The sequence below is a fragment of the Brachionichthys hirsutus genome, chromosome 9 (genome assembly GCF_040956055.1).
Source record: "Brachionichthys hirsutus isolate HB-005 chromosome 9, CSIRO-AGI_Bhir_v1, whole genome shotgun sequence".
Classification (NCBI taxonomy): domain Eukaryota; kingdom Metazoa; phylum Chordata; class Actinopteri; order Lophiiformes; family Brachionichthyidae; genus Brachionichthys; species Brachionichthys hirsutus.
Genome location: NC_090905.1, coordinates 7,615,358 through 7,642,376, shown reverse-complemented (window position 1 = coordinate 7,642,376; position 27,019 = coordinate 7,615,358). Strand labels below are relative to the sequence as shown.

The 27,019-nt window shown below is 43.3% G+C and overlaps 4 protein-coding genes across 4 annotated transcripts; 1 reads left to right on the top strand and 3 right to left on the bottom strand.

Annotated features, from left to right (window-relative positions):
- Positions 1-1,361: 1,361 nt before the first annotated feature.
- On the bottom strand, positions 1,362-5,904 carry LOC137899029 (flavin-containing monooxygenase 5-like). The gene is made up of 9 exons (XM_068743033.1): positions 5,768-5,904; positions 4,890-5,078; positions 4,554-4,719; positions 4,269-4,411; positions 3,579-3,775; positions 2,996-3,143; positions 2,692-2,899; positions 2,535-2,607; positions 1,362-2,463 (listed from the first exon to the last, which is right to left on the bottom strand). The coding sequence occupies exons 1-9, from the start codon at positions 5,897-5,899 to the stop codon at positions 2,046-2,048; spliced, it is 1,674 nt and encodes a 557-aa protein (XP_068599134.1). The 5' UTR covers positions 5,900-5,904; the 3' UTR covers positions 1,362-2,045.
- Positions 5,905-8,655: 2,751 nt separating this feature from the next.
- LOC137899497 (flavin-containing monooxygenase 5-like) lies at positions 8,656-13,344 on the bottom strand. Its single transcript, XM_068743533.1, has 10 exons — positions 13,213-13,344; positions 12,022-12,207; positions 11,772-11,937; positions 11,529-11,671; positions 11,220-11,419; positions 9,976-10,209; positions 9,421-9,542; positions 9,267-9,339; positions 9,066-9,138; positions 8,656-8,985 (listed from the first exon to the last, which is right to left on the bottom strand). The coding sequence occupies exons 1-10, from the start codon at positions 13,342-13,344 to the stop codon at positions 8,656-8,658; spliced, it is 1,659 nt and encodes a 552-aa protein (XP_068599634.1).
- A 3,950-nt stretch (positions 13,345-17,294) lies between these two features.
- Positions 17,295-18,651, bottom strand: plpp6 (phospholipid phosphatase 6). The gene is made up of 2 exons (XM_068743786.1): positions 18,098-18,651; positions 17,295-17,662 (listed from the first exon to the last, which is right to left on the bottom strand). The coding sequence occupies exons 1-2, from the start codon at positions 18,588-18,590 to the stop codon at positions 17,295-17,297; spliced, it is 861 nt and encodes a 286-aa protein (XP_068599887.1). The 5' UTR covers positions 18,591-18,651.
- An 831-nt stretch (positions 18,652-19,482) lies between these two features.
- On the top strand, positions 19,483-25,108 carry prdx6 (peroxiredoxin 6). The gene is made up of 5 exons (XM_068743314.1): positions 19,483-19,620; positions 21,763-21,919; positions 23,116-23,259; positions 23,350-23,496; positions 24,831-25,108. Exons 1-5 carry the CDS (start codon positions 19,529-19,531, stop codon positions 24,954-24,956), a joined length of 666 nt encoding a protein of 221 aa, XP_068599415.1. The 5' UTR covers positions 19,483-19,528; the 3' UTR covers positions 24,957-25,108.
- Positions 25,109-27,019: the final 1,911 nt, after the last annotated feature.

The window sequence follows — 27,019 nt, the reverse complement described above, 5'->3', positions numbered from 1 at the left end:
AGATTATGAAGTATAAGCCCTTGGTTTAAACAAGACAAGAGATTCAGAAATATTTTTCTAAACATCACACTTAATAAATGGACCTAATTTCATCAACACAAAACAACTCTGCCTCAAACAAAAATTAGAAAAGCACTCGGAGAGCACAAACCTCTGCCAAGCAGTTCATTCCCCTGAAATTATGCAATATATTGACTGCAGTGTCAAACATAAAATGCTGCTTAATCAAACACAGTAGATGGTAAAATATCTCAATGAGAAAAGAACTCGAAGAGCGTCGACCTCGGCCAAGCAGCTCATTCCCCTCGTAATTGGATTTACACCGTCCACATGGTGATCTGGATCATCATCAAAATGTTCTAAACTGTTCTTGGTGTTTTTATAAACCAGCCATGAAAAGTAAAAGTGAATCGGAGTTGACGTGTATTTTTGAACTGATTTTTGAATCCATAAATGGGCTTTTCAATGTTAAAATTAAATATATTTTCCTGATTTCATTCTGGATCAGATCCAGAAGATGTTTTGCGTGATAGTGCATGTCGGACCCCTTTACGACTGTGATTTTTGGTGAGTGAATTGAATGCATATTTTACACGCTATGATTTATTCAAAAAGCCTCCGTTGTAATTAAATCGGGAAAATCCAGTTTTATTTGGTATCCAGACGAATATCCGAATCGCTCTCAAAATGTATTGGGATCTAAGATAGACCAAGACTCATCTTCAGATTTCATCAAGATCCATTCAGCAGTTTTTCCATAATCCTGCCAACAAACTGACAAACGCCATCAACAACATAACCTCCTTTGTGGAGACAACTATTAAATCTTTGTCACCAATACTGTCCAGATGGCATGAAGGTGACGTAAACAGCAACTTAAACCTGCAGGAAAAGCGATTAAAACAATGCTATACCTCATTCCGCTCATCATGGGTGTGAAGCAAGGATTTCCAGGTAGTGTCCGCTTATCGTCTCTGGATATGTCTCTTCTTCAACTAAGTCTCTCTCAACTCTCCAGAGGTCTTGGCAGCAGCCTGGATGTCCAACCTCTCCCAAATACCTGCATGAAACTGCAGAAAGGAGGGCTTGGATGTCCAACCCTCTCTTCAATCATTGTTGCTGGAATGAATTGATTGCCTTCACCCGATGCCCTCTCCACATGCTTTGGGGCCCCTAAGCATACATGCATGATGTGTGTGGTTGTTTCAAGGGGCCCTTGCACTAGGGTGAACATTGAATTTTGTTGTGTGTTTGCAGTGTAAAAACATAATGACAATAAAAACTCAAAATCAAGTAGTGATTTCATGCTTTTTTACATTTTACTACAAATTAAACTTTAATAAGAGAGAAAACATAGTGCCAAAAATTGGTGACAGTTCTGATGGCCAAAGTTCATAGAACTGTTGAAGTTAATAGGTGATGATTTAGTGACCTAGGGTTAATGTTTAACATGTGGTACGTGAGGTTCTAGGTTTGTGTGGCTGGAACAGTGTTTAGTTTTAGTAATGTAGCCACCATGACTGAGAATCTTGATGTCTTTCCTTTTTAAAGCCACTGTTCATGTTTAACAGAGCTCCTGACTGAAAAGATGAAACATCCCCTGATGCTGGTGTCCAACATATAGATATATGCAATCTCCTAACATCAACCATCTGTCTGGCAAAGTGATCTTCTTTTATTAAATTGTGGAAAAAACAGCAAGCTGTATTCACCATGTGCATCAAAGATTTGTGCATTTACACAAGACTGAGGCAATGCAAGAAAAAAAGAGCCTGCAGTGAAAAATGCAGATGTCCTAATTCTTTATAATCATGCAATTCAATGATTGTTCAAGATAAAAAGCCAACATTTTAAGAGCAGGTATGGTCACTTAGCTTTGTTATGAAGTTCCCAGATGATCCCAGACTGCCACGAACAATTACAGAGTGCATTATGTTGAATATAATACTTTGAGCAGTTTTTAGTATGCAATAACATCTGTAAGGTGTATTCATGTGCTTTATAGAAGATGCATTACAGGTGCAAACATGGCTGAAATGGAACAATTATGGCTGCACTGGGAGGTACGCTTTTATCTTATCCAACAGTGTAGCGGGATCTTGGAGAAAAACAAGAAGTTGGTTCTTGTTCAAGTAGGCAGCCAATCCCAGAGCAGCAAGCATCAGGACCAGAGGGCGCATGAATGACCTCTTGGGTTTGGGTTCGTCACTGGGCCGAGTCTGCATTGGTTGAGCCACTCTCTCCAGCTGAGTGAGGATGGCCTGACGGGCACCAGCCCACTTTCCTGGTCCTCTGAGACGATACTGGTACGGTGTGCAGGGACCAAGCATCACCTTCAGCCCTAACCTCGGATCAGTCAGCAGCAGCCGAGAGATGTTGGGTTGAACCCCGACCAGCTCTGCTATCTCGTCCATGTAGCTGACATAGTCGACTTGGATGGTGTGTCTCCGACTGGTGACGTACCTGAAAAGGTGAACATGTTTAGTAGAATACTTATGCAAATCAGTAGCTAATGACAAAGTCTGATGCAGTACCTTTCAGCCATCGTCTGCTTCTTGCACTGGATATCTTTTAGCATCGAACTCATGGGGGGAAGCTTGAGGCAGCCTGAGGAGACACCATGACAGTGGCTTGCTCTCTACATAAAAAACTACATAGATTTTTGTTTCTAAATAATATAATCTGTATTACCCTTAAAGACTCTTGTGGCCCATCTGGCCTGCATCTCAGAGACAGGCATAATGGCCCCCAGAGGCTGCACAAGACCAATGATGGCCAGAGTGGGGTGGGCCAACTCCGGAGGAAACACGTACTTGTACAGGGAGGCTTTGTTCTCAGACACTGAAACCACATGTGAGGCCAGAAACGGATAGGAAAATGAATAACCTGTAGCAAACACCTGCAAGACAGGAGACTCGTATCAGTGTCACAATACTGCCCAACAATGGCGTAAACTAGAGAAGTGTAAGGACAGATGTGTGTATAAAGAACTCACCACCAGGTCGACATCCTCCACCACACTTCCATCCTCAAACTCCACACTGGACCCCTGAAATCTGTGAATGTTTGGTTTGACCTGAATTGTTCCAGATAGGATACGGTTGGGAAGATCGTCATTAACAGTTGGGTGTTGGCTGAACAACCTGGGAATTATGTAACACCACACATGCACAGAATGAGAAGGTTGATTATTTTACTATTTAGCTGTAGTGTCACATCTGGAGTCATGAGGATTACACTTTTTCTGTCATTCTAAGCATTTTCTTAATTAGGGCATCCTTGCTAAATCTGAACACGCATCTAAACTGTATATTGTATCTGTGAAAAAAGTGATATAACATCTAGAATTTATGTAAAGTCTGAGTTCAGATTTTACTCACTGTTTTACCTTCCTGGTAAACAGTTATACAGACATGGCAGCTCAAATGCAAGTACAATAGTACACATCCAGAGTTTCCCATTTCGAGACCGAAAGTCTCTCCTACAGCCACTGAGTGTCAACTGTGTATATGCTAAAATCAGAAAAAGATGGACTGCAAAAGCAAAATGAAACACAATAAACAAAGGCAATATAGTACCTGTGCTTTGGTTTAAGATTGTACAGAGCATGATCAAATCTTTGGTTGATTTGCCGCTCCCCAAGCCCACAGAAAACACCAAAGGGAAGTATAAGGCTGGCAAAATTCACCACCCTGTCAAAAAGCAAATCAAAGGGCAACCCATTGTCTCCTACTCGGTTCACAATCCAGGCTCCCCGTCGAGTACTCAGGTACACCTGGGAAGGGAATAAAATGTCATCAGGCATCATGCAGGTACTTCAGGAATCTTCAACAGCTGTTATAATGCAATAAACGTTGTCGTTAGGTGATACCCATCAAGAACGCCACAGACGACATCAAATTAAAATCTGTAATCTCACTAAGGCAATTACATTGCATGTTGACAAATAGCACACTAACTGTCATACATAAGTTGCAAATGGAGGTTATTACTGTGTTTAAGTCATATTTAGGCGCATTGATTTTAAACAGTTATCAGGAATTAACAGGCAGACACCCCTTGGTCAATAAGAATTAAGTATTCACCCAGGCTTTATAATAACGTAGCAGTGAACTCAACATAGTAGGAGTATGAGCAAAACACATTTAGTACCAATATAATTCTGATTGTTAAAGTGTTAAATCATCATACATTCATAAGTCTGTTGTAAAAGATCCTTCCTCAGACATGCACAGCATCCACAGAGTGTGTAACTCCTTCATCCAAACCTGCTTGGTGACTCTGCTCAGCTCCACTGAAATGTCTCCTCCAGAGTTCCCTATTCCAATCACTACAGCCTTTTTGTCCCTCCACTCCTCAGGAGTCTTATAGTCTCGGCTGTGGAAGTACTTTCCCTTGAACGTGTCGATGCCTGAAAGAAACAAAGACTCGTGACGTCTCCATTTACTGATTTCAGTCAAGGCTATTTGTTGTTGATACAAAATCATGGCTTGATCATATATGCTGGTTGATACGATGTCAAAAGTTAATTCAGGATGGTTCATCGGTGGTACCTGGGAAGTCTTGCAGTGGCATGTTGGGGTTGCAGTGATGTCCAATGCAGATCATCACAGCATCAAAAATGTGTTTCTCCTTTTTGCCATCCTTGTTCTCTGTCTCAACATCCCACTGGCCTGAATGAGAAAAATCTGATCTCTGCTTCACCTGCAAGACTTTTGTCTAAACGTCAGAAAGACAGAAACTGTTAAGGTGGACATTTTATACCGACAGTATATTTATAATTACCGTATACATTTTATTTGGACCCATTTAAACCAATGTCATTCATCTACAACAAATACAACCAGCAGCACTATGACACAGTCGGGAGGTTAGTGAAGTCTCCTTACGTTGAAGCGTATGTGCCTGGTGAGCTGGAAGTTCTCAGCATACATTCTAAAGTAGTCTATGATGAGGGAGTTGTGCATGTAGTTGGGAAAGTGTCCAGGAATGGGAAAGTCGCTGAAACACATCATCTCCTTGGATGTATTGATGATGACAGAGTGGTAGATGCTGGCTCTATCTGGCTCTGGATTCTCCTGGGAAATTCAAAAATGAGGATACATTTGTTGGGATTGACCTGGTTTCTACACAGGAAACCAGCAGCAGAAGGCATATTGTGCTTCATTAATGTCACACGATGATATGCTATAAACTTTGACTGGGTGAATTCTTCCCTGTGAGGCAAAATGCTCGGAAAAAGTACAGTCCATTCTAGTTTGGTCATATCATTAAAACATGGTACATAAAACAGAATAAAACACATTTAACATGCTTTTTATATACAATAATTAACTGACAGAACTGTAACCAATAATATACAATGAACATTTGTACGCAGTGAACTTTGTCAGCAGTCTTTTTCCACAGCATTATATGTAATTAAAGATATTGCACCCGTGACCCAGTAACGGTCAAAGCAGTAAAGAAGATAAAGGAATGAATTGTCTGTTGCGTTACAGTAAAGTTCACGCCCTTTTGGGGGGGGGGGGGGGGGCTGAACTTGACTTGACTTAGTGATTTATACCAGGCTGACTGTCTACATTATTTAGTAATGCTAAAAACATTGGTTCGCCAGAATGTTGTTCTGTTGCACAATTTTCTTCCACATGCCTTTTCCGCCTACCTTGTGCATGCCATGGCAAGAAAAACAATTCTGCACGCACAAACATCTGTCGTCCGACCCTAGAACCACCCCTGATTAAAAGACACAGTTAGTGAGACTCACCTTAAACCTCCACAGACCTCCGATGTCATCGCTGCTCTCATAGCAGACGGGCTCCAGCCCCTCGTCCAGGCAGCATTTGATGCAGGCCAGCCCTGAACCCCCTCCTCCAACCACAGCGACGCGGCGCGTCATGCTTCAGCTCTGCGGGAGATGGACCAGGGCCGCATGAAAAAGATGCTGTCAGAACATGCGTCTACGGTGCCGCGCCTCGCCGCAGCGCGCACAGGACGCAGCTCCAGCGCAAAAAAAGAGAAAGGAGTCTCTTCTGCGCGCTTTTGTGCGCGCTCTCGTTGCGTTGGAACTAGTGGGCTTGACGCGAACGCAGCATCTATTTCACAAGTTATAAGAGTTGAACTACCCCAAGAATCTATCATAATCCAGATAAAGTTAAAGTAGACGTTTCTTTTCTACTTGCAGTGACGCCTCGGATTATTTTTATCATCCAAATACGCGTTCGGAGCGAGTTCATGCACGCACATTTTCTTACCTCTCTCGGGATGCAAAAGGAAAAGGGCTTCGCCCCCGCAGCGAGTATAACAAAGTCCACAGTGGGCGGAGGAACATCGGAGTGGGATTGCCCAAAAGTCCGACCCTTGAGTTGCGTCCGGAAAAGCAAAGGAAAGAGCACAACAATGAATCCACACATTATTGTAGACAACATTTCAACAATTAAAACGTAAAACTTGCCAATAAATAGATCAGGTGACACAGAAAAAGCTTGAATTTAGTGTTACACAGCAGCACAATCTGAAACTGATAAATCAGTGTTTTCCTGACATGTTGCGTGGAACAGCAAAGAATGGTGCATGATTGTATTACTTCATCTGCACTGAGGCTGTTCTACATGTTGACTGATGCTGATTATATTAATTAGCATGTTTTACTGGTTTTAGCATTGTTACCATTATGATGATGTTTTTTAATACAGCAGGTATTTATGTATGACAGACTATAGGTTTGAATGGCCTAGGTGGGGGCATCTCCTCATAAATGCTACACTTGTTGTAATGTCTAATGATCCAATGCTGATGTACGATCCCTGACAAATAAACACTGAAATAAAAACATAAATACAATTACAAAGCTGGAATTCATATTTGACTGATTCAAGTTAACAGAAAACAGTCCTGCTATTCCAAGAATAGGAGCATTAAATATTAATATATGCACACTAACATGTAGTGTGAGGGTATGTAATAGCAGAGAGCACACACAGACACATGGACCAACGTACACACCCATTTATGTTAATGTTCTTATTCCAAGATAGGCGTGTCTTTTTAAACCGTTTCCAATTCCAAAAGGCCTTTAATGGTTTCAGCTTTTCCTCCTTCAGCTGCCATGAGCTCAGAGAGTCCAAGTCCTCGTGTTTGTCTCGTGTGTTTACTCAGGAGGCCTTTCGTCACACTTGTCCACGTCTCCGCGTGTCCATTTAAGCAAGCCAGTCGTCGCTGCCAAAGTAGGAATGGGCTGGCAGGAATCTGTTTAATAACTGCTGTTGCAGTGCAATCGACGGACCTCACTTCATTATCCACTGGAGCAGGGCTTCTCGATTATATTACATTCTTCTTATTGTCTCTTCGTTATGCTGTTAAAGCATTCTTAAAGATTTCAATACATTACTGGGGGGTGGGGCACAAGCATTGGCGGCTTTCTGTTGTATAGGCTGGTGTTGGGGCCTGGGATGGTGTGTGAGAGACCCCCTTCCGGGTGTCATTATATGCCAAGTCACGAGATTAAAGGACCATGTATGAGATTAAAGGTGCTGATTATCAGATGCTGCTGATAGCGGGTAGCTTTGTGTACAGGCTGTACAGGAAGTGCCATGAACCAATGGGGCCTCACAGCCTTCTGCTTCACTTAATGGTTCATCAGTAAAGCCTCGAAATGCTGCCATCTTCTGTAGATTTTAATATATTACAAACTCTAATAAAAATCTGGGACTGTAGACAGTAAACAACCAGGCCGATGCGTGTGTGATGGAATAGTTCAGAATGGAACATACTAAAAGTCTCTTCCTGAACTATTCCATATTCTTGTAAATTTAATGAAAATAAATTCATAACTTTTTTATGTATTTGTATTTTTTTGTTTTTAATTCCAGTGCTTTTTTGCTCACTCAGAATTTTAAAAGCGGGATGTAATGTAATTGTTGCTGACAAAGGACCCAATGCAAGTAAAAGATTTAGGGAGTTATGATAGTGTGGTCTTTGTGTGGAGTCTATTTCATGTGTATATATCATTTGCTCCTACAGTGAATATTTATTTAATGACATAACTCATTTAATTAATTCACACCTTATTGTGAGAAAGCAATTCAAAAATATCCCCATACAGGGAAAGACTTTCTTTTTCTAGCAGGCTCCGTCTGGAAAAGGATATCGGTATATTACATCATGTTAATGCGGAATAATAGAATAGAATAGAAAGCCTTTATTGTCATTGCATTATTGGTGCACATACCAGAATAAAAATATTTTCAAAGTGTAAGCCTTTGAACATTTGCTCATGAATGCTCAGTTTCCATTGTGATTTTTGGTGAGTGAATTGATTGCATAGTTTACAAAATATGAATTTTGGAGAAAAAAACAACAAGTAAATGGAAAAAATCCAGATTTGTTTTGGGATCCAAATCACTCTCAAAATTTAAAATCTGAAGATGAGACTCAAGATCCATTCAGCAGATTTTCTATCATCCTGTTGCTAACAAACAGACAAACGCACACCAGCAAAAACACAACCTCCTTGGGAGAGGTAATTACAAAACTGTCCCATTTCATTTTGCTTTTTACAATTATGAAATGTATGATTTTGGATCCTAAGGTAAAAACCGGAAACACATTGTCTGATTTAATATAACCTGCATACGAGGAGTTATCCAGGAAAATCTAGCAGCTTTCCAGAATCTGAGCTGGACCCTGCAGCACTCGAATACTGTTATTTCGAGACAGGAGCACAGTAATTATCATGGTTCCTCCAAATATGAACAACCAGGGAGATAAGAGGATGGACCCTCTGCTCTCTGGCTCTGGTACCATCCTGGTTCTGAAAGGCTGAGCCACCCGGTCCCACTGGGTGAGGATAGCCTGACGCGCTCCAGCCCACTGTCCAGGTCCAGTGAGACGATACTGATATGGAGTGCAGGGACCAAAGAAGATCTTTGCCCAGAGCACAGGATCTCTCAGTAGCAGCGTCAGGAGATTTGGGCGAACACCCACCTGTGATTGAAATCTGTCATGTTTGTGTGTCCTGCATAATCCACAAAGAGTAACACAGCTTTAGGTGGAACTGAACCTACCTGCTCTGCTACATATTCCATGTAAGGGAGGTAATCTATCTGTGGAGTAGCTTTCCTTCCTTTAGAAGGAAAGCTAAGAAATTGAAGAGCTTATTTGATTTGGTTTCATTATTAAGACATATATTAGTCAAAAACCTGTTATCTACAGGAAGAGCATGAATGCCCAGCCTGCTCCATGTAAATAATGTGATGGTAATGTACCGTTTTAGGGTTCTTTTACTGTCAGACTCAATGACCTCCAGCATTTTCTTCTTTGATGGGAGACGACACAGCCCTTAAAGAGACAAAGACACCAACTAACATGGCTGGCTTTTTGATCCTAATGGTTTCTGTGGGTAGACTCAAAATTACTCACCAGTAAACACCTTGACAGCCCACCGGGCCTGCATTTCCACAGTAGTCATGATTGGCCCATTTGTTTTAAAGAGACCCATGATGGCCAGTGTAGGTTGTAATAGAGTAGGAGGAAACAATGTCCTGAAAAAAAAAAAAACAAGAGTTATAATTTAAAATTATATTATACGAAAGACATTTCAGATACAAATAAATAAATACCTGCAGCAAAATGCATGTCAAAGGTCAACTTTATTATCCCACAAGGGGAAATTCACTTGGCCATACATGTCTCACAGATAATATATATATATTTTTTAGATATACCTGTATAGTAATGGACAACAAGTTGTTCTTTAACCATTTATTTCAGGCCCAAACAGTATCTTTAGGCTTCAGCTAAAGAGACTCGAGTGAACAGGAGGTGCCTCCTCCTCCTGCGCTGACTTTGTCTCAGCAAACTCTGCTATGTCGCCTTGACATTTGCCTCATCTGGGTAAATTTGATTTCAAGTCGGGATTGTGAAAGATTGTGGTTTGTTGGAGTTTAACAACACATCACCAGAATTTGTACTTACTTGAACAAAGGCAACTCTCCGTGAGGCCCCTCAGATAGAGCTGGAGGCAAGAATGGGAATCCTGAATTATAACCAGTACAGAAGATGACATAGTCAATGCTGCCCTCCTCAGTGCCATCATCAAAGACAACTCCAGAGTCCTTGAAGCCCTTCAGATTGTGCTTCAGAATTACAGCTCCAGTTAGGATTTGACCAACAAGGTCTGAGTTGATCAAAGGGCTCTTGTCATAAAACCTGGGAATGATCGAAGATAGGTCCGAATAAACCATCTGTCTGCAACAACGACATTGAAATGACTATCATTTTATTAGCTATTTGTCACCCATACAATGTTTAAATAAACAGTGATAAAAATGGAGGTTGGTAAGTTTAGTGACATAGATAAGTTTGATTATGGCTTCTTATTTATTCCTTTTGAAGTGGTTTCAAGGCGAATGACCTCATAACTATAATATTTGTTGTGACTGAAGCTTGTCTGATTAAGATCCATCTCTTAGTGAGGACAAACGTTCTGGTGATGTAGGATAACGCATTGCTTATTGCTGTGTCTTCCTTATGCTTCACAAATACCATTTAGAAACACAAGTCTGATATGAACAAAATGATTTGAATTCAGGTTGGGTCACGAAGACATTTGAAACCAGATAGAAATGCCCAGAAGTGCATGTAGGATGGTTGAGGGAGACAAAAATCAAAAGATCAGCAATGCTTCATATCGCAGTGTTCTTGTGTGTCTGACGCCTTCCGTCCTGACCCTGACGCACGATTTTCCGCGGTGACGCACAGTGTCTTATCATCTACCCAACAATCATGACTGAAACTGAGCATATGCTACAATGCCAATCGTTATGATCGTTCTGGAGCGTATTTCAATTACAATAAGTCTAGTCATGTCTCCAAAAGAGTTAATGACACTCAATCCTCACAAAGAAGAGGAACCGCCTGAAAACGAAATTATTTCATTTGTAAATCCACCCTTGATGCTGCTGTTTGTGGTACATTTTTATATTCCTACATTTTAATTTTCTTTTTTTTTATGTTTCATGTTGCTCGTTGGCACTGAATAAAAATCCTAGTTTTGAAAATCCTTTTCACTGACAGTGGCAATAAAATCCATTCCGATTCTGAACGTGAGCACACAAGATAAGCTGATGAGGCTGGAATAATGAAGCAGAACTTTAAAAAGCACAGTAAAGCACATTAGCCTTTGGACCCTGAGGTTCATCCTCCTCTACGTGTGTCACCTGTGTTTGGGCTGCAGGCCATAAAGCCGGTGGTCACAGTGTTGGTTCAGGGCTCTCTCTGTTAACCAGTTGACCACAGAGCTGGGAAGGAGCTTTTTGATCATGGTGTTGAACCTGGTGATATATATCAAGTCCGCAGGTAGACCATTACTAGACATTCTGCCAACCACCCAGGCCCCCTTGCGTGTGCTGAGAAATGTCTGCAAGACAAGTAGCATTAAGATCGACACTAGAAGATGATCACAATATAAGCTTTGAACACAGACATTAAAAAACGCAGTCGTACATTTGTTAATTTCATTCGGTTACCTTCTCCGCCGATCTGCTGACCTCGACAGCAATGTCTCCTCCAGAATTACCGATCCCAATCACGACTACCCGCTTTCCTCTGAAGGCATCGGCATCTTTATATTCCCAGCTGTGAAAGCACTTGCCAGGAAATGTCTCATGCCCTTAGGAGATTGAGGCGATGCATTGAAGACAAAACATAAAATTGAGACGTATTCTAAAGCAAATCATTCAGTTACATTTCTGATGTTCTTTTGTTCATACCTGGAAATTCTGATAGAGGGAAGGCCATGCGTGTGAAATGGCCCGTACACACCATAACCGCATCGAAGACGTGGCTTTCTTCTTCTCCATCCCTGTTAATGGTCACTATGTCCCACTGACCAGACAGAACGGAATCTGATCTCTGCGTGATTCTCTTTACTGTCGTCTGAACCACACACACACACACACACACTTAGTATTCCCACTTTCCATGTTAAACTGACACGATGAAACTGGAAAATGGAATAACCTTGAAGCGCACGTGTCTGAGCAGGTCAAAGTGCTCTGCATAGAGCCTGAAGTATTGCAACAGCTGGGAGTGGCGCATATAATTTGGATATTCAGCCGGCATGGGGAAATCGCTGAAGCACATCATCTCTTTGGAGGTATTGACCACCAAGGAGTGATAGACGGTGGCTCGCCCTGGTCCAGGCGTCTCATGTGGATGAGACAAAAGCAGAAACAGAGGTCAGTTACTCAACAGCAGCTCGTCCTCATGGCTTATAAATGTTGCATGAATAAAAGAATTGTGCCGTTTAAGCGGAAAACCTGAAGCTCAGTAGCCAAGTACCTTGAAAAGATCTGCTAGAGCAGCGCCCCCCCCCCCCCGGAGATTCTTCCTGCCACAGACCGGTTTCATGACTTACAATTTATCCATGGACCGGGAGGTTATTAAAATTAAAAATAGTAAATATAATCGCTAAAGCTTATTAAACAATTATTACGCCAATAGCTACTCACCATAACGCACACATTTGTTGAAATTGTGGTCTTAATAATTGTTACTGTACTTCGTGTTCACATTTTTTTTTTTCCCTTTTAAATAATTCCACGGGCAGCAGGATGCCTGATCTATGTGCCGAAGTCGCGCGTAAGGCTTCCTTATCTTGTTTGCCTGTCTGTCACCACATATGGTGCAGAGCGGACTTGGTTGCATGAGTCACCTGTTGATAAACATGTATTTTAAATATGTCTCTGTGGTATTGTCTGGAAAAAGAAGCTCTCGGAAAACATTATTTTACTCATTTGCAGTAGTTTACGGGATAATTTCTGAGTAACGTGTTACGTGACCAAGACAAGCGCCATGTGAAGATTCACAGGTGAATGGCATGACGAAAACCTAGTCGTTTTTCAAAATAAAACACCCGTCAGACGCTAATAATCACAACAACCGAACTGATATAAATGAGTCGACCCGGTAACAAATGCCTCACAGACTGGTACTGGGCTGTGGCCCGGAGGTTGGGGGGGGGGGGCCCTGTGCTAGAGAATTTGAATGCAGTACTGGTGTTGATCCCTATACAGGGACCATCACATCATAGACAAATAAAGTAATACACAGTACACTATTCTGGTGCTTAACACAGAATTGTAACTCGGCTCCAGAATAAATCACCAGATTATTATGGGGTATACTCTTTAGAACATTGCTGCTACTCACCTTAAAATTCCAGACGCCACCAATGTCATCACTGCTTTCAAAGCAGACGGGCTGCAAGCCCTCATCGACACAGGTCTTGAGACAGGTGAGACCAGAACAGCCTGCGCCAATCACCGCTACCCGCTGCACCATTTTAGGTTCTGTAGGGATTGGCATGAAGAATTATTAAACTGCACCGAACACTAGACTCCTACAACATCCTCAGCAAGGTCCGACAGATGCTCAAGGACCTCAGCCTCCTCATAGCCAGCGATACAAATACGGTCGAGTGCAGACTAATTGCCTTCATTGCATGCTGATGACTAACGTTATCTTTTATCGGCATTAAGCCTGAATTAAAAAAAACTCTAGCCAGTTAAAACATCAGGAAAGCACAACGGTAAAACAAGCGCAGCTGCGCGTTCCAGATGTGCACACGGAAAGAATGACCATCCATACACTAAAATAGTGCACTAACTAAGACTCACTATTAGTTCATCCAACTCGATCAGAAAGTTGACTCAAAGTGAATGTAATGGGTGAATGTAATAGTGAATGTAATAGTGTGCAGCGCAGTGCTACCTCGAGGTGGCGCTGCACACTATTTAAACAGCTGTGTTAATCAGGAACAGGTGTGCCGCCCGGGGGCGTTGGTAATGGCTGGGCCTACGCTGTTTTCCTGCTGAGTGTTTTTATGGATAAAGGATGTGATGTTTTAATGGTAAGGCTCGGTCGTATGTGTTTTTGTGATAAGACTTGTTGGATGCCGTCAGGGGTTGGTGATTCCTGGAAAACATATTGAATAAACCTGTGTGGGAAGGCGTTCGGGACGCGCAGGTATTGTTTAGTTGTTTTAGGGTTTTAATATTAAAACCAGTTTTGAGTGTGTTTGTGATTTTGTATTTGTCCTGCCATCCTTGTGATTTGCTTATGTTTGTTAGTCCGTCCTAGTAGTGACGCCATACATCTGTAAAGGACGGACTAACTCCTTATTTTTATGTTTGTTTGTTTTGTGTGTGTCGGTCACTCCCCTAAATACGGTTCAGTCTGGTTAGGGGGATCTATTATTTGGGATCTAGTTTCTTGCAGTGTACTGTTTAAGTTTTGAATGTTGGCCTGCCATATGGTGTAACAGATCTCCATCACATCGGCTGAAGCAGTGACAGTGAGGGAACCAGACCATTTTTGTTTGTGCCAATAAATACTAAATATTACATTTATTTGGGATCCTCTTTTTATTTTGCATCTCGATACCGTATCATTTAGTTTCTACTTTTATTAGATATCACATGCAACTTCGTACTTAGATAGTTATTGTGGCTTATAGGAGTTAAAAGTAATCCAGACACCACAGTAGGCCAAGTCGATGGGGTTAAAACACTTAAGACGCGCAGGCAGAACTTAATTGGCACAGACCTCGACAGTTCTACTTGCTCCAGATCGCGTAGAGAACATGCTTGGGGACTTGGTTGCCAATAAATACCTCAATGCACAGTTCTGATCTTTCCGACATGTCTCATCACATCTGCTGCATCCTGCGGCAAACAAAAAGTTTCTTCCCACCACCGCAACCGGCACCGCGCAGGTGAGCGCGGAATAATAAAAGCTCCACTCCCGCGGTGCCACGCCCAATCACCGTGGCGTGGATGCGCGTACACCAAGCGCGTACACGTGCAACACAAAATTAAATCACACCGGAGAAACCACCAAATACAACAACACTCATGACCACACAAACAGAGAGCTTGGGTTTGGACAACTTTACAGGCCCCCCCGCAACGTTATCGATCAGCTGTACAGACCCAAACTAATGACGTCACCAGTACGCGCAACAGTTTCTCTCCTGGTCCAGAAACTCACTCGAGCTTCCCCAGAGCGGCCGCACGCAATGGACGTTATTAGTATTTCGGTGGCTTATAAGTGTAATCACGATGCGGTGGCGGTTAAACTTTATTACTGCTGCGCGTCTCAACAAATTGTGATGACATAACGAACGTGAAGCCAATGTTTCCTATTGCTCTCAGCACAGCAAAATAAGTTATTCGTATCGTTCAACACTATCTATCTCCGTTTTGTTTTTAGTTTGAGTTAGTTTCCCTGAATGCGTCTCTGCATGCGTAAAATGTTTTTTTTTAATCTTTTATCAGACGTTGATCAGCAGAGCACGACAGAAAAACAATACCTGTCTTGTTGGCATCTGGAAAAACTACTCTCACCTTCTTCAGTCGGACGATTGTGGGCCGTGCAGGTCAATGCTAGAACGCATTCGGGGGTTTCATGCGTAATGCTTTGGCAACAACACGACGACCAAGCCTTCGTGCAAGGGGCGGACTGAGATCTGTGGGAGGGTCTGCGCTGATTCGGGAGGGAGGTTGAAGATAACTTGGCGGAACAAAAGCCAAAGATAAGATGTGCAGATTCGGAATGTCATTTGAAAAGTGGCGCAAGCGCTTCTGCGCATGCGTGGACGATCAACGGGAGTGTGCTTTCTGCTGTCTGGTCTGAAAACTCTTGGCATTCGAGACTTTCATTTCGTCACCCAGACCTTGGGTGCGTGAGGAACAGAACATTCAGCGTTAATCACATTAACTGGAGAATATTCAGAAGCATAATTTCAAGTGATCTGACTACATTAAACTATCTTAACAGTGAAAGAACCTAAATGTTACATGATTAAGCACATATCTGAGCAAATATAATTATTGGACTAGGATGATTATATGATTATGGTTTAACAAAGTATATTTATATATATAAATAAATTATACGGTTGAGTAAATATCTTAACGGCGCTTGCTAAATTCCACTACCATGTTTCCTGCAATACAAGAGGGAACAGAACCTACAATCATCATGATGGAACTTGTCCTGAAGCACAATGTCGGTCCCTGCTGGCCCCACTTTGATGGTTGTCACTGCTGCTTTCACATGTTGGATGAGCGGGGAGTAACTGGGAATAACAACATTCAGGTCAGGTGATGACAGGTTCACAGCATATCCAGGGCGAATGAGAGGATGGGCATCATCAAAGCCAAACACTGCTATTGTGTTTTATTTCCTACAAAATTCAATAGAGAAAACCTCCTGTTTGGTTTAGTTTCGAGAGACTTTTATTGAATCCAAAACAGAATACATTACTTTAAACATTTACTTTTTTTTTTTTTTTTATTCAATTTACAAACTACCACATTACATTTTTCTACTTAAAGTGAATCTCTGTGGGATATTTCAAACGGTCACTTATCGCGCAAGGTTGGCTCTGCTCAGGGTTCAAACAAAATCACAGTCTGTCTGCAAATCTGTCCATCGAGACGTGACACTTGTTCTCCGTTTAATTGTAACGGATTACAATTAGATAAATCAAATAACCCTTAATGGAAAATGGAGTGCATGATGGTCCAATGTAATCAATGACCATATAAGGCAGGTGCACATACACTGAGAATAAAGTCTGGACAGGAAACGCACAATATATTTTACCATGTATAGCAGTAAAAAAAGATTGTTGTGAAATAGTGCAGTGGGATTCATGTTCACCCACAATATGTAACAGCTGAACAAACAAAATCCCTTTTTTTTTTCTTCTTATAAATATGGTGTTTTTCAACCCTGGGGGAAGCAAGTGACATGTGGAATGTGCAAAATCTTAATTGTAATCACTGTGAGAAAAAAAAAACTTTCTCCAAGGCTTCTGTATCAACATGTAAAACATCAAAATCAACCATAACAATCATTTGGATACAGCATTCACAGAGTTGGTCAAAGAGTTCACAGAATTTTAAACAGAATGGTAATGGAATAAAAATGCTGGCAGCTACCACCCCTCACTCGTGGGCCATTTTTTGTTAGCCTTCTTTGAAGATCACAGGTCGAAACCTCTCTGTGAGGTAGGATTATAATCTGTGCCTAAACCAGAGCCTCAAGACGACAGCTGCAGGATGCTTTCGAAGTTAAATGCCAGGCTACAGAAGAACAATATCGTCTTTTATAACCTCTCTTCTCTACTCAAATGACAATCTCCCCTCTTTATATCTCTAAAAGATCAAATGTGTGCAGGCGAGTTTACAACAAAGTTTGAAACCGCCGCGTTCCTTCTTCTCTTATCAAGCAAACTGTCCCAGCATCCCTTGCAGGGTTTGAGACGAGAGCCACAGCATCTCCACGAGGTTATACTGGCAGTACCCCATCCAGAAGCCAAACATCACGTCAGTCACGTTGTGCCTGCCCAGCATCACCCTGCTCAGTCCAACCAGCCCAGCCCACAGCAAGACCAGAACCCTGAGCGGGGCAGCCAGCACCAGGTGAGCCAGCAGGAAGCGGCCGCACATGGCGGCACGGGTGGCGTGGCCGGACGGAAAGGAGTAGCGGTCCACGGAAAAGGTGGCAAACATATCCATACGGTTGTGGGCCGGGCGCCGGCGACGCACGACTGCCTTCACAATGGCGACCAGGACCAGGTCCAACAGCAGGCCTGAAGCGGATGAAGCGGATGAAGACAAATTACAGTAATAAGAACTCTGCAAAGATAATGGACTTTATCAGCAGTATTTATATTTATCTTTCTAGGGGGGGGGGCTGCAGGCTCATTATGCATTCATTCAGTCAGGACAGAATAATGTATTATTGGATTACATCTCTTTCTTATGCTTATGCGTGCTGTCCGAGGCACATTTCTAGAATTCCAATCCATGCTCCTGACGCCCTCTAGCAACGTTCCCCCTAAGATGCGCTCGTGCGCAATTACGCACAGCTGATACGGTCTTCGAGCAGCGAAAATCTACGTTGCGCGCACACACACACACACACAAAAAATCCAACCTAAATTGAAAATAACAAACGCGTAAACACTCATTCCGTGCTATTTACGCACGGAGCTCCATCTAACAAAGACGGAGCGGCGGCGTACCCATGAGCAGGTTGAGCATGACCTCCTGCCCCGCGGCGCTGTCGCTCTTGTACAGGCAGTAGGCGCTGCCGGCCAGCCAAGGGATGCCGTGGCCCGAAATCTCGATCAGCTTCATCAGCGGGCGGACGCTGCCGCAGGACGCGTCCTCGGAGGCGCACACGCCGAGGCTCTTGGACATCCACAGGTCGATGGCGAGCAAGGAGCTGAGCGCGACGCGGACGAACGACGGGTTGAGCCGGATGCCGTCCTCCTCTGGCACCGCCTGGCCGCTCGCCGAGCCCGTGGAGGAGCTGGAGCCCCGGCGCCGGGTCGGGCTCTCCGAGGCTCGCAGCCGAGCGGCGGTGGTGTCGGAGCCTTGGCGGTGGAGAAGGTGCGGAGGGGAAGACCGGCCCAATGGCTTCGTTAGCGACATGAACTCGTAGCGGCCGTTTGCGCCTCCGAGCACCGGGCTGCCTCCACTGCGCACGGGGGTTTTAGCTTTCGGGGAAGGCATTTTGGTCTGTTAATCCAACGACGCAGACACCAAAGGTCCCCCGCAGTGCCGCTGGGGGTTGTCGTTCCTCCTGCGCTCAGCTGTTGTACGTTTCACAATTCATGTCACGTCCGTGAGCAGCGAGTTGAGTCACCATCTTTGATGTTCCAGTCTCAAAGCTCCCTGGGAAATGGTGTTTTTCCCGAAAGCATGATTACGCACGACGGTCTTGTTATTATTATTATTATTAAAACTGTAGGACTATTTCACCCATAATAGCAGTTTATCAGGGTTTCTATAGACAGACAATAATTGTTAGTAAGGCCAGAATTGTACATTTGTGACACAATAAAGTGATTATATAGTTTTACTGCTGCTAATACACGTCTGTGGATCCACTCCGGATCAATGTTCCCTCTAATTAGAGGGAACGTAGCTCCTGATGCTGTTTTTGTGACGTGTTCTGTACTCATATGTTCATTCATGTACTATTTCTATTTAATATCAAAGCGCCAAACGGAACAGCGCTCCGAATCTCGTTGTTAATAAAGGCTTTCTATTCTATTATTCTATTTCCATGTTTTGGTAGCTCTTTTCAAGACTCGTTTTCCATCCCAAAAACAATCGCAATATAATCAGAATCTGCTCAATGTATTTATTGAGTTGTATATTTACGTATATATACTTTAAACAATAAAACAAAAACTAATAATAATGCACTTTGCTGCCCTTGTCCGCGGTGATTCAAGGTCCCGCCCTTCTCTAACTCGGATTGGTTTGACTTGCCATCGTTACACCAACCGGAACCAAACTTCGCGCACATGCGTAATCTAGCCAATCCATTCATCGAATCTAACCAATACTGGCCAATGAGGGGCGGGCTGTTCCTCAGAATCGTAGAAGAAGAATTTGGGTTCACCGTAAACCACTTGAGTCTGACCAGCTGAGCCGGTGCGACCATGCCGGGGCTTCTCTTGGGGGACGCGTTACCGAACTTCGAGGCTGAAACCACCATCGGCACGATCAAGTTCCACGACTTCCTGGGCACCTCGTAAGTGCGCACTGCGCAGGCTCCTCGTGGAGACAGCGCGCTGGAAACGCTTTGTTTGTTTCATTCTGCGTAAAGACGACAAGCATTTATTGTTTCACCTTACGGGTGTTAAGTTGCGTTCTGCGTGACTGTCCGGTGGGAGTTGTTTTACGCGCTTCGCAGGGGTGCACTAAGAGAAAATGATTCAATGTCATGGTGAACGTCACGCCGCATGTTTGTAGCCTGTGTTCATTCATAATTAGGGATTGCTGCGATGGTTTAAGAACGTTTCTGGAGCTTCCGTGGCTCCAACATTTACGCACTGCTCCACTCTCACGTGGCAATGTTCTTCCTCTCAGCCTGGCATAGAATGAATGAAGAAAATCCATCCAAATTTAAATCCCTTAAATTTATTCTCGCCACATGTTTAATTATTGCCTCGTCTCCCCTTTCCCAACTTTTGACTGCTGTCAATTCCTGTAATCGGCTCTAAGACATAATATGAAGCTTGTGTTACCCCCCTAAGTGATCCGTGTTGTGCTTTTTCATGAGTGGCCATTGACTTTATTTAAGGTCAGCCAAAATGAAGCTGTTAAGTTGACCCTCCGGATGAATAACATGACCGACTGCAGGTGGGAGGCATACAGCAGCTGGAGACGCCTGCTGCTGGCAGAGCCACTGAGGATCTTCAGTCAATAAGAGCTCTATTTCCTGGGTTTGCATGCTTTTTTCTTTCTCTTTGGGAACACAAATGTGGAAATTGTGATTTTAAAAACATCAAATTAAACAAGGTTGACTCGTAACCTTCAGCTGAGTTAGAACTGTGCATCCTTTTGCTCAAATTTACAGTGATTAGTTCAAATAAAATGCTAATAATTATCCCCAATAGACGAGCAATTTTCTCGTTAAGGGTTTTCTGGTACGCGACGGAACCGATCTTGCCCACTCTGCTTCATCGTGGTATTAGACTGAAAACAGTCCCGTGTGTGAGCTGCTAACGGTGTGACCAATGTTTTAAGCCGGTGCTGCAAGACTGTTGAAGCCCAAAAAGCGTTGCTAATTAGAAGACCGTCGTAATAGTGCGGCGTCATTGTGATTTGGCACTAACTAATGCAATCAGTTACACAAGCATGATTCAGCTGAATTAGAAACCCTTGGATTCAAGGCATAACATGACAGCAGGGCTCGTCTGTTGGCTGTCTCTCCCCTGGTCGGCTCATCGGTGGGATGGGGGCAATCGGGACAAAGCCTGGCTTGTTTGTGTGAACAAACTGGAGCTGTGCTCCATTGTTCCTGCTGTTCTGTCCGTTCTAGGGTCAGAGAATCTAAATGGTCTTGTGTAACATGCTGCAACAATTTACTGCAGCTGCTGTTTAATTTAGTTCCACTTGCTTTGAATCTTGACCTTATTTACGTTTCCTGGATTTTCGTAAATCTGGATTAGCCAGCATAACTGGCTCAAGATTCGAAACCGATAGGCTGCAACTGTTTGGTGACAAATATTGGCAATGGCAGTCTAAAGAGTCACACAATGCCTCTCCTCTCCTCGGTGGTAAGAGTTGCTCTAATGTCAGAGGCCACCGTTTCTGACTGTCCTGTTTCTGGTCACATGCAGTGTCCGTGTCCAGGATGTGGTGCCGTTGAGAAAACTGGGGTTATCTCAGTCTAATCTGACCTTCCGCTCACTCTATAATCAGGTGATCGCATTGCAAGGCTTTAGTTGGCAGTGAAGCTGCTCTGCAACGCTCTGAAGAAGAGTCACGCGTCATGTGAGGCAGAGTCTCGTGCTTCCAGGGTGACTTCCAGAAAAATCCGTTCTGGTGATGCTTGCGTGTCTCATGTTTTTGCTGCATACACCTGCTGATCCAACCTCCTTAACTGGTAGCCCCGGGGTGGGAAATGCGCTCCTGCACAGAGATGCAATAGCACAGTGGCTCACCTAAAATTATTCATGCTCTGCATTCAATTCTGTTATGGAAGCAAGAAGACGGGTTTATTTTATTTAATCTCATTTCATTGACTCAAACATTTTCCCGGAAGTGAATGTCATTCCAGACTACGCACTCTGATCTTTGATGTAATGTCTTGCTGAAATGAGGGTCATCCGATGACATGAACACGGACCTCAGTGCTGCATTTTGTGTTTTTATTTTTCTTCTGGAGATGGGGTATCCTGTTCTCCCACCCGAGAGACTTCACTCCAGTCTGCACCACTGAGCTCGCCCGTGCCGCCAGGCTCTGCGGCGAGTTTGAGAAACGCGGCGTGAAGATGATTGCCTTGAGCATCGACAGTGTTGAGGATCACAAAGCGTGGAGCAAGGTTGGAAATGCAGACACACTTCTTATTGGCAGCACTGTTTAGTTTCAGGGGTAATGAGAGAGTCTTATGAAACCGGTTGGGCAACTGTGGAGTAGAGTGACTAATTTATGCACTTTGTAAAATGTATTTGCTCACTCTGTTGAGCCAGTAATGTCATGCTTTATTTAAATGTATTATGTGTAGCATGAAGAGGACATTAAACTGTTTTGCCATGCAACAGTGACGATAACTGAACTTGACCCTCTCTCCTCCTAAAGTCACTGTACCATTGTGCCATTTAATCTTTAACTGATTATGACCTTTGTTCTGCACTTTGAGCTGAATTCAGTCTTTAAAAGCAAACCATAAACACAAGAGGGCTGTAAAAAGTGAAGTTAGAAGTATCTGAGCTGAATGAATCAGTAAACAAAAATGTGTTTTTCATGTGGCTTGAATGTCTGATGTTAACCATTCACCCCTTTTGTCCATTTTAAGTACAATTATTCAAATGTATAATTGGACTGGATATAATAAATTATTTTACTTCCCTGAATTAAATTGTATAGCTACGTAATTCGATCCAGTGGTGGCTAAAACTTGCTTTTCTTATCTCTGAATAGTGTTTCATTGTGCTAAAGTAGAAAGCTGCTGAATAAAGTTCACTGTAGTTTCAACAACGCCCTTCTCATTCAAACCCGGGGAATCAGGATGCACTTTCCAGAACAAGTAACAACAGAAGCTAATTGATAGCTGTCCCAGGAGGTGACTTACTTATAAGTCCAGCTGCCGGGAAAGGTTTCAGACGGTGCAACAATGTGAAAGACGTACAATTTAGTTTCCGTGTTTGTGTTGAACCGTTGCTCGTCTCATCTAATGCAAAACTGAAAATCACTCTTCAAACCTGTGCTGCAATGATGTCAGGTTGAAAACTGTCATTCATTTATTTTCCACCGCTTTCTCGCTATGTGGGTCACGGGAGTTGCTGGAGCCTATCCCCCCTTGCTATTGGCAGAGGCAGGGTACACTCCAAATGCAGGGCCCCCCCCACACACACATACACGCGCACAAATATGGCTCGAACCCGCTACCTTCTTGCTGTGAGGTGACAGCACTAACCACTCCGCCACCGTGCCGCCTTTAAAGACAAAAATGTCAAAGCACAATTATGAATGCAACATGTAGCTTTGAAAGCTAACTGTGTCCGCTCCACTGTCTAGGATGTGATGGCATACAGCGGTGAGCCCGACAGGCCTCTGCCCTACCCCATCATCGCTGATAACAAGAGGGAGCTGTCTGTCCAGCTGGGCATGTTGGACCCAGATGAGAAGGACCAGCAAGGAATGCCTCTCACTGCCCGCTGTGTGAGAAACCGATCCTACATCATGACGTTATACGTTTACAGGAGAAGCATGTTGTTGGTTTTGTGCAGAACTGACCTCCATCCACTTTAGGTCTTTGTGATTGGCCCTGACAAGAAGCTGAAGCTGTCGATCCTCTACCCGGCGACTACAGGAAGGAACTTTGACGAGCTGCTTCGAGTCATCGACTCCCTGCAACTCACCGCTCAGAAGCAGGTCGCCACGCCTGTCGACTGGAAGGTAAACCGATCAGCCGTTTGTTCGTCAGTAGCGTGTGAGAACTAGGAAACGAAGCGCGAGACCCCATAAACGGATATTAAAAGGGACGTTACCTCATTTTAATTATTGTCGTTACTTAATGTTTCACGATCGCACCGGACAAAATCCCTAATCTGTGAAAAATAAACCGATTCTGATTCTGACCAGTGTGCAAATCTTTATCGTACTGGACAGATTAGGAGCTTTTAGTACACGTTAATGTAGAGTATAATATTGATGTGGCCAAGTCTTAAGAAAACACAAGCAAATGAAGAAAACTTCTGAATCAATTTGATAGCGCGTACAACATTTAGAAAACTCACTGCAAACAGCGCAACAATAAACCAAGCTGCAACACCGCAATGGAGGTGTTTCCAGAGGACATGCAAAAGCACTTTATAAATGGTTTAACTTGCAACTCCAACAACGGCAAATGTTCTAATCACTAAATGATGAGGGAGGTTGCGTCGGAGGAAAGCCATCCGAGTTGGAAGTCACTCTTTTTTTGTTTGGGTAGCTAATACCGTTGACTGACATCCAGCACCAGAAACATTTAGAAAGTGAGCTACAAGTTTTATTTGGGCTTAATAAAATGGATTAAATGTGCTTTTTAAGTGGCCGCTGGAAAACACTGTCATGGTTTTGTAGCTTTTGCCACTGAAAGTAGGATGACCCTGTCCAAAGTACAAACGAAACCACCCTCTCAGTAATCGTAAAACCGAGGGTGTGTCTAACTGATGACATGGACCCAGAGACCTTTTGTTAATCTCTTGAGGGACAATTCCTACTTCAGCTTCGTCTGGTTGTAACCTAGTGTACCGGTACATATGCCATTGGTTGCAGTCCTTTCATTCAAGTCTATATATAACATTTCTTATTTTCCAAAATATCAAGCTGTCCTCTTGCATTAATTCCTTTTCCCCTTCTTGAGTTTTCCCTTTAATTTTCCACTGTTGGATACAAATGTGGCAGTGAGAGAAAACTAGCCACGCTGGCCATCTCAGGAAATTGGACTGCCAAGTTTAAAAGTAAAATGTTCAAACTCCTCTCTACAATTTAAGGAACGATATCTTAAAATGACCTTTGTGAAATCCCAATTAGAATTAAATAATTTTCTTATTCACTTTAGCTGTACAGTGGTCCGTAATACTGTTCGAGAACCGAGGTTCCACTATTACTTTGATTTATCAGACGGACTTGTGCAGTCATATCCAAGTACACTGAACACGGAGCCACATGCTGCTGCAGCATAATCGTGATCATAGAAGTCTTCACAACTCTGCAATCAACTCGTGTCTGTCCTTGTCTCGTTATAGTGTGGTGACAAAGTCATGGTCGTTCCCTCGGTCTCTGAGGCCAAGGCCGTCGAGCTGTTCTCCAATGGTGTGACCACTAAAGAGGTGCCTTCCGGGAAGACGTACTTGCGCTTTACCCAAGTATGAAGTCACACTTAAGAAGAACACTGTAGTTAATGGCTCTTTGACCTGCTAACAATTGAGTAAAACATGGAGGTGACTGCTTTGTCTCCAGCATTGAATCGGGAGGATTTAAAGTTGTAAAGTGCCTTGCTTGCCTTCCTCCAATAAACAGTTATAAGTCATGCCCTTTCAGTCTGAGTCTTTCCACCTTTAGCAGTTTCATCCGAGGCACTTGGTAAACTCTTTATACCACCGAGTGTCCTCCTATACTTCCTTTAGTGCGTTTGTAGCTTGGTGCCAGTAGGTGGCAGTATGACAGCATTGTCTGACAGGGCCCATCTGTTTAAGTGGCTGTAACAGGGCCTGGTACCACATTGACTGACAGGAGTAGTTCATTTACGTTCCTGTTAATTAAACAGTTGATGGGTCACATCAGGGCGAGCCTGTTCTCGTTTGCTTATGCAGGTATTTCAAGGACGGAGGCTTCATTTTTTATTTATTTTTGCCAACTCTGCATTCTGTGCCGCTGACCCAGTCATCTAAATGTCTTAATGTAGCTTTCATTAATCTTTCAAATTGATGGCCCTGTTTGTTCAATGTCTCGTGTTGAAGGCCCTTTCTAAATGCCATTATCCTAATGAAACCCACCAGTGGGATGGATGTGGTAGTAGAAAGTAACCAAGTAGGCAAAACCTTCTGAAGTTCTGTACTAAGGTACTTGGGTCCAACTCTATCTTACTTTATATCATGTCATACACAAAAACGCTGAACTCCTGGGTTTGCTTATTGGAAAGTTACTGGTTTGTATTTATTTTTTATTTAGATAAGAATGAAATGCAATTTAGACTAAAACCTTTTTCCAGACCTTTTTGTTAAACTTATAGACTTGCACTGCTCGATGTCTAGGACTAGGTTGTCCCAGACTTCAGATTTCTGAGCTCATGGCTTTCTAAAAATACTGTCTAAAACCCATTACGATTAATGACCAGAGCAGTAACACATTACATACCATCAAGCATGCATTATGGTGATTAACAGATTTGTCTGTACTTCAGTTCATCTGAGTGAAAACAAAATACTTGCCTAAATAAAGGAAATGCATGCGTTATCGTCACTGTATGCAGACGGAAGAGATGCGCCGTTCCTGCTCCACTAAACGCATCTCAGCAAGTCAGCCTGAACTAGAGACGAGACACTGACGCCAGGGCTCGGGTGTAAGTTTCCTCAGTTATTCAACCCTCAAAACTGTAGCCGCGGCTCGTATTGATTACAGGGGTCTGAAGGTGAGCACTGATCTCGCGCACACGCATTTCTATCTCTGCATTCAGTCTGAGTCGGAGGAATGCTGAGGTCAAAGAGAGAAGATGGGACTCTTTGAATGAGGCGGCGTGTGCGGAGCCAGATAAAATGTCTTTGGTCCCTCCTACTTTTCGATCTTGACATGCACACAATGTGTTGTGGAATGTTACCCCCCCCCCGCCCCCGAGTTCACTTAGAACATTTAATGAAAGATACGGAAACATCACTGTACTTGAGATAATATTTGGGTTCCATCAGAGTGCTGAGCTTATGTGTATTCATTTATTTCTGAAAGTGGCTGAAATCTTCATAAGAAGTTGATGACATCTGAAATGTGAGATGATAGTACACGCATTCATCAGCTAATCCTTGCTCTCCACCTCCTCAGTCTCTTTACTGGTGGCTGTTTTGTCCTCGGGAGCTGTCCAAAATAACACGCACCAAACCGATCAAATGCATTGCTCGAATTCCGGCCTACAATAGCCTGTGCCAGAGCATGAGAAGTGCTTTGGGTGTCAAACGCTGGTTTAATCATCCAGTGCCAAACAGCCCCCCCCCCCCCCCCTCCCCTCACCAGCACTACAAGTAAAAGAACACCAACCAGGGCCTGGTCCCACGGGGTAGCGCACCAGATGCTCATCACACCGACACACGAGGCTGATCGAGTCGTAAACATTGGTCTGAGAGGATTGGCCTCCCACTAGAAGGGATACCCTTGAGAGAATTTGTACTCACTAAACAAGTTGTGCTATTGGCTCCTCCATTAACATTCTTGCTGAGGCTAAAAC